The sequence below is a fragment of the Adiantum capillus-veneris genome, chromosome 5 (assembly GCF_014529385.1).
Source record: "Adiantum capillus-veneris isolate H3 chromosome 5, ASM1452938v2, whole genome shotgun sequence".
Classification (NCBI taxonomy): Eukaryota; Viridiplantae; Streptophyta; class Polypodiopsida; order Polypodiales; family Pteridaceae; genus Adiantum; species Adiantum capillus-veneris.
This window is the reverse complement of record NC_140935.1, coordinates 30,210,615-30,218,282: the sequence shown is the minus strand read 5'-3', so window position 1 is coordinate 30,218,282 and position 7,668 is coordinate 30,210,615. Positions and strand designations below refer to the sequence as shown.

Genomic DNA, 7,668 nt, shown 5'->3' with positions numbered 1-7,668 from the left:
GTTGTACAACTCTAAGCTGGGACCACATCCTGGTAAATTGTCATTGAGATATCAGGGACCATATCAGATTGTGCATGATAAAGGACAAGGGACATTCATCATAGCTGATGTGTTTGGTACAAGAGTGGAAAAGGCAGTTAATGGTTTCAGGCTGAAGAAATTTCAGGGAAAGCCACCTCATTTGGACTGGCCAAGTGTAGCCTGCATAACTGTAATACCCCTACAGCCAGGAGATTCAGAATCAGCAAAAGGAAAAGGAAAAATGCTGGTTTGCATGGATTTGAGGAGGTCTTTTCATAGTATCCCATATAATTCACAGGTTGGAGGAAGTAGGCAGTTCCAAAGTGCACATCCGATTCAACATTGTAGATGTTGGAAGAGTACCTGTGTCGGAACTGACCAAGTCGGAATTTTTAATAAGAAATTATTAGCCCGGACTAATAACTTCGGGGAGTGTGCTGAAAAGAAGTTTCGTAGCACTTCAAGGATACTGGGTGGAGATATGTGTGCATGGTGCAGCGAGTATAATCATACATGCAACAAAAGTTTAGTACACATGCAGCAGCGCGGAGCATTCGGGTTTTCGCTTGAAGAAGCTTTATTCAGTCCTGCCATGCCGAAAGCAAAGCAATTGATGGCCATGCAACCACAGCCTGATGAGGAGCAGACCGAAGGTTCGGGGCGACGTTTGAGAAGCAAAGCTTTGCCTATGCGGCTTGACGTTAGCAGTGTAGACGAAAATAGTGACTCTGCAGAAGAGGAAACGCCAATGCCGACTCCTGTGTCAGAAGGTAAGGTGATGCAAACATTAATGGACCCTTTTATGGATTTCAAAGTTGACATAGATTGTCAGGCAGAGCGCAACGCCATGTGGTTGCAGCAGGTAGGATTGTATGAGTTTGCCATTCTGCCTTGGGAAGAATGTAAAAACAATGTATATGCAAAGTCTCAGTTGGAAATACTTAGGAAGACTAAGGGGAGAGTGTCACCGCATGTGGTACTCAATGTGGAGTTGGTGTCTGAGGTGTTCAAGCTGCCTTTGCATCCTAATACACCTATTCCAAAGTGTTCAGAGGAAGCACTGAAAAAGGAGTTTGGTCCAAGAGAAGGAGGCAGGCAGTATTACATGTTAAAGAATGTGGCATATGCTAGGAGAGAGCAACTTAAGTGGTACTTGGAGAGGCTATGCTTTATTGTGAAGTTTGATTATATGTCAAAAGAAAACTTTGCACCATTAAGCTATGCAGAGCAGGGAGGAGAAGTGAGCTGGGCTCACTGGGTGTATGAAAAGTTGGCAGCAGAGATTCATTCTTCAGACAAGAGGAAGACACAGGCAAATAGTAGGTTATGTGGTTACTTGTCAGCATTGTTTTTTTTTGCACAGAGAGTACAGAATGGTGAAGCAAGGTGGCCTGTGAAAGCAGAAAAACTGGTGCAGGAGAAGCAGCAGCCAGTTCAGATTGAGCATCCCATCATGGTGCATTCTGAAAAGACAGGATTTGTGAAGTTTAATGCTAAGCATATGGAGGCTTATGAGGATTTGGTGAAAGCCAAATATACTCTAGGAGAGGCCTTTGAAGAAATCACAGCAAAAATGCAGTTTGCAGAATTTGGTACCATGGATGTTGATTCACCAATGCAGGTAAAAGCAGAGGAGACACCAATAAAGCTTGGTAAGGCTTTCACATTATCCAACAAGAGGAAGAAGTCTAAACCAGTCAGCAGAGTGTTTTCTAGATTAGATTTCAGTACTGAGGAAGTCTCTGGAGTATCAGTAGATATTGGGAAATTGGACAGTGATAAAGTAGTTCAGATGCTGCAGCAGGTGCAGGAATTTGTGAGGCAGCAGAATAATATGCTGAAGATTCAGAGTATGCAAGCTGAAAGGAATGCAGAAAAATTGATGGAGTTTAAAGGACAGGTGTCACAGGTGAAAGAGTTTGAAGAGCAGATAGCTATGATGAAAGTAAAGTATGAGCAAGATATGGAGGAAACAGTGGGGAAACAGAAGATGGAGTTAGCAAAAGTGAAGAGATCATTGGGGGAGTTTAAGCAATGGACTGAGAAAGTGGAGGCAGCGGTTGCTTTGGAATTGGAAAACATGGCAAAGAGGAATGCAGAGTTACAGGTCACTGTGGAGATGCAGAGGTTGAGATTGGAACCTTTGCAGATATTAGAGCAACAGATGTTGGCACAAGAGGAAATTAGCTTGAGTGCAGTATTAATGAAAGAAGGAGAAGTGTCTATTCTCAAGCAGCAGTTAGCTTTGGTTGCACAGGAGATGTGGCAAAAGACCAAGGAAAGAATGAGATTTGTCATTAAGTATCCATATGAGGTGTTAAAGGCAGGGTTAGTGCATGAGGTAGAAGCACAATTGTTGAAGGAAGTGGAGGAATTGCAAAAGGAGAGAGACTGTTTGAAGCAGCAGGTTCAGCAGATGGAAGAGAATAAGAGACAGCAGCTTGCAGAGGCAGAAAAGAAAGAGGAGAATTTTACTAATAGTTTTTTGATGCAGGATGTAGCTGAGGAGAAAGTGGCAGAAGAGCAGATCGATACTGAGATTGCAGATAGAGCACAAGAGGTGGAAATGGGAAAAGATGATGCAGCAGAATCAGATGCAGTAAAGGAAGCAGAGCTGGTGGATCATAAAGTGAATGCTGAGGACCAGAGTAAGGAAGAAGCTGTGCAGCAGAGGGTGGATTCCTGATCAAGGGATATGTGGATCCGGGTCAGATTTCTGCGAAATCTACCACCGGGGCGTGCCATGTGTTGAGAGGCACATGTTAGAAACTGACTCTGAATAGCTAAGTCGGATTTTGACTTATCGGATATTTACTGAGCTGTATTTTGCTAAGTCGGATGTAACTGTCTTTCAGTTGCAGTCTGCTGAATGTCTTGTGACTGGGTAGTTAAGTCGGATTTATCTATAAAAGTGGGGAATGTATCTGCGCACGAGGTATCTGTTCTCTGATATGAATGTGATGATGATGGTGCAGTGCAGCAACTATTCAGTGTATTTTCTGCTTACTCTGATATTTAGAGTAGTCATGTTTACTGTGTCTGAATTGTTGTTAAGGAAGTATGGTGGAGTAGATGGTTATTATTGCTGTGTATGATGTTCATGTGTTGACCTAACCCACAACACATGGTAAGCGTTGTACCAGAAAAAGAGACGGCAGAACCTCCGAAACAAGAAGAGTTTTACAACTCCTCTGAACATTTGGAAGTAAATGATGATGCAGATAATGAGTGTTCAGACACCTCAAGTGAGCGAGGGAATGAAGCCGAGAATATCAAGTTTTATGATTTTGCTAATCAACACCCTAGACGCCAAGAACGCCATAGGAGGAAAAGAGCAGGAAACAAAGCGAGAGAGAACCTGATGCCCATGATAAAAGGTAAAACTCACTATTTGATACTTGTAAAAGCAGAGGATTGTGTGAAAGATCAAATATCAAGAAAATTCTCAAAAAATCGAAAAGAAAGAACGCGAGAGGAAACAAAACAGGTACGAAAAGCTAAAATCGAAACAAAATCACAAGAATCTGAAAAATCAAAAAGAGAAACAACAAAAGACCAAGAGTGGACCAAACTGGAGCGTAAACAGAAATACCAAGAACTGAAACGGTCTCTGAGAGAGATATAGACTACTGAAGAAGATAGTGATGGTAAAGGGGAGTCAGAAAAGGGGAACATGAACGTACCATCACACTATCGACAGTTTACTATCCAGGACAGAAAAATCATCATGACACCACCAATCAGGGAGAGAACTAGCCAAGAATCTTACGATGGGCCTGAAAATGCAAAAAGGATAGACCTCGCAGAACCAGGTGAAAAGCCTCAGCCGGTCTATATAGCTAATGATTTAGAGCCTGAGGAGGAAGCACAGCTAACACAACTTCTCAAGAAGTATAAAGATGTGTTCGCTTGGTCCTACAAAGACTTCAAAGGAGTTGATCCAATGATATGCCAACATACAATTCCTTTGAAATTGGATGCAAAACCTAGCAAACAACGTCCTTATACATATAAGGACACATTTGCTAAACGAATCAAAGAAGAAATTGATAAACTGATGGAAGCGGAATTCATCTATGAGATTGAACATACAGATTGGGTGTCACCCATTGTGGTAGTTCCCAAAAAGAATGGAAAATTGTGAGTGTGTGTAAACCTCAAGAAGGTGGATGCAGCAACCATAAGGGATAATTATCCCTTGCCAATCACAGAACATGTACTTGAGCGAGTGGCCGGGAAACGGGCTTATTCCTTTCTGGATGGGTTTTTAGGATACAACCTACTGGCAATAGCACGGGAAGATCAACACAAAACAGCATTTGCCACAGAACGGGGGATTTATACGTATCGAGTTATGCCATTTGGCTTAACTAATGCACCAGTCACTTTCCAGAGGTTAATGACTCACGCATTCAAGGAATACCTAAGAATATTCTTAGAAATTTACATGGATGACCTGTGTGTGCACTCGCTTCTGCGAGAGGATCATATGGACCATTTGCAAAAGGTCTTTGAAAAGTGCAGGACATATCGAATCTGCCTTAACCCGGAAAAGTGTGTATTTATGGTTAAGCAAGGACGAATCTTAGGACACATTGTCTCAAGAAATGGCATAACCACAGACCTAGACAAAGTCAAAGTCATTGTAGACCTGCCCAGGCCTACTAATGCGAAACAAGTGCAATCCTTCATGGGGCACTGCGGTTATTATCGAAGGTTCATATACATGTATGCGGTTATCGCACAACCTCTGTATCGTTTGCTAGTCAATTTCGAGTGGACCGAGGAGTGTGAAATTTCATTCCAAAAGCTGAAGGAAAACCTTATATCAACACCTGTACTAAAGGCACCAGATTGGGAAAAGATATTCCATGTGCACATTGATGCTTCAGCATATGCTATTGGAAGTATTCTAGCTCAACCTGGAGACGGAACAATGGATTTTCCGATTTGCTATGCGAGCCGACAGTTAAACAGTGCAGAAAAGAACTACACAACCACCGAGAGGGAAGGGTTAGGAATGATTTATGCTGTAAAAAAATTTCGGCATTATTTGCTTGCAAACAAATTTGTGTTCTTCACAAATCATCAAGCTCTTTTGTACCTAGTAAATAAACCTTGCAATACAGGGAGAATCGTACGCTGGTTTATTATATTGCTAGAATTTGACTTCACAGTGGTGGTCAAAAAGGGTAAAACCCATCTGCGAGCAGATCATCTTTCAAGGATACACAACGGGGAAGCTCCTGAAGGAGTAGATGATGACAAACCAGATGCTTATCTTTTCAACATTGAAATGGTACCCAAATGGTCTCAGGAAATTGTTAGCATTCTTTCCTTCGGAAGTGAGTTTGATAATACGGAATGTAGATCCAAACACCAAACAATTCGATAAACAAAAAACTTCCAGTTGATAGCAGGATGGCTGTATCATCTTGGATTGGACCTAATCCTACGATTATGTATAAATCCGGAAGAATTAGAGTGCTACCTTGAAGAGGCACATGTCCAGGGTTGTGCATTTCATTGTTCAACAATGAAAACACACAAGAGACTGAAACGGTTAGGGGTTTATTGGCCAACTATGTATGCGGACACACATTCCTATGTTACCAGTTGTACAGTATGTAGTGCCAAACAACCAGTGGACCACGCAACTTTGTTTCAAGTAAACATAGCACCTGCATGGAGTCAATATATCATTGACTTCTTAACCACCAGGACGTTCCCTGAGAACATCACAAGAGCACGGGAAAAAGCTATAGAACTAGAAGCTCGTGACTTTCAGTTAATTGGGAATCAACTCTATAAGCGGGGGAAGGACAATCAACTTAGAATCTATGCAAGTGAAAGCGAATACCTGCTGATTCTAGAACATGCACATAGCGGAATAAGTGGAGGCCATTTTTCGGATGATAAGACGGCAAAAATTGTCTTAACCGCAGGAATTTGGTGGCCTACATTGCACATGGATGCCGAAGAGTTTGTAAAGCGTTGTGATGCATGTCAACGCACAAAGATACCAATAAAAAGAGACAAGATGCCATTACGGCCAATGATGGGGGCAAGAGCATTTGCAAAGTGGGGCATTGATTTTGTGGGACCTATATCACCCCCTGCATATCGCACCCATACCCAATATATCATTGTGGCCACGGACTATCTCACAAAATGGGTCGAAGCCAAAGCAACACAAAAAGCTGATGCACGCACCACGGCACAATTTTTGTATGAGAATGTTTTTGTACGTTATGGGTTACCAATAGAAATTGTCAGCGACCGTGGAACACACTTTCTCAATGAAGTTATTGAATATCTGCTAGAGGAATTCATGGTCATACATAGGAAATCAGCACCATACCATCCACAGGCCAATGGGCAAGCTGAGGCCACAAATAAAACACTATGCACGGTTCTCACCAAAATAGTGTCAAAATCAAGAACAGATTGGGATCAGCAGCTACACTCAACACTATGGGCATACAGGGTAGCTTACAAAACATCAATAGGAACAATACCATACAACATGGTGTTTGGCCTAAATGCTATACTACCCATAGAGTTTTTTATCCCAACTCTACGAGTAGCAACAAGCTTGGAATGGACAGGGCATGAGCTCTCTTCAAGGATTGATGATCTTGAAAAGCTAGATGAACTCCGCTTACGAGCTGTCGCCTCAGTCTATGCTAAAAATAGAAGACAAAAGGAATTTTTTGACAAGCATGTGTGTACCAAAGAGTTTAAAACAGGTGATTACGTACTTGTTTATACCTTAAAACAACATGCCAAGAAACTTAAAAAGCGAGGACTGCGACCATTTGTGATTAGTGATCTATCACAAAGTGGAGCTATCAAGCTTGCTACATTAGCAGGTGAAGAAATGCCAAACTGGATTAGTGGATGTCGACTGAGGAGGTATCATCTACCACTCACACAAGAGATGCTCCAACAAATTCATCAAGGAAAACAACGAATGACGGAAAAAGAGAGAGTACGGGAGGAAGCTCAAGCCGAAGCACAAGAACGCATTGCAGAAAGACGGCTTCTGCGACAACAACAAAAAAGTGGAGCACCATTGCGAATCAATCTCATTCGACTGACTGAGTTGGAGGAGGAAACAGTGGAGCCAATAATTGCGGTCAAAGTGGGCAACAATCAAGTGGGATCAACAGCTTTGCTTGATTCGGGTGCTCAAGCAAATTTGATCTCTTACGGATTATACCAACAGCTCACAGTCACAAAATCAACTTCATCCTACTCCCCAAGTGCTAGAAAGTAGCACATCACACCCATTGACAACATTGGGATGGACTATATTGCATGTACAGCTACATCAATATATTTATCCACTATGTGGTGACAGATGAAAGCACACAACACCCAATGATGCTAGGGCAACCTTGGCAAAAAGCATACAATGTGCAGATAGATTGGAAAGCAAAGGCGGTCAAAATTCAACATGAAAATGAACAACAGGTGATAGCTTTTGCTCAGCAATACCATCATGATCAACTGCAAGACATGCAATCACTGGCAACAGAGCCAAAAACACGAATGCCATCAATGAACAACAGGAAACCCGAGACCAAATATCATGTAAAAGCCAACCATGCTAATTACAGACAGATGAGGTCACCGGCCACAATG

The 7,668-nt window shown here is 42.1% G+C and overlaps 1 protein-coding gene across 1 annotated transcript; it reads left to right on the top strand.

The window, feature by feature from the left end:
• Nucleotides 1-556: 556 nt before the first annotated feature.
• Nucleotides 557-2,707, top strand: LOC147457076 (uncharacterized). The gene is made up of 3 exons (XM_086513508.1): nucleotides 557-781; nucleotides 1,385-1,543; nucleotides 1,643-2,707. The coding sequence occupies exons 1-3, from the start codon at nucleotides 557-559 to the stop codon at nucleotides 2,705-2,707; spliced, it is 1,449 nt and encodes a 482-aa protein (XP_086369634.1).
• The last annotated feature ends 4,961 nt before the right edge of the window (nucleotides 2,708-7,668 follow it).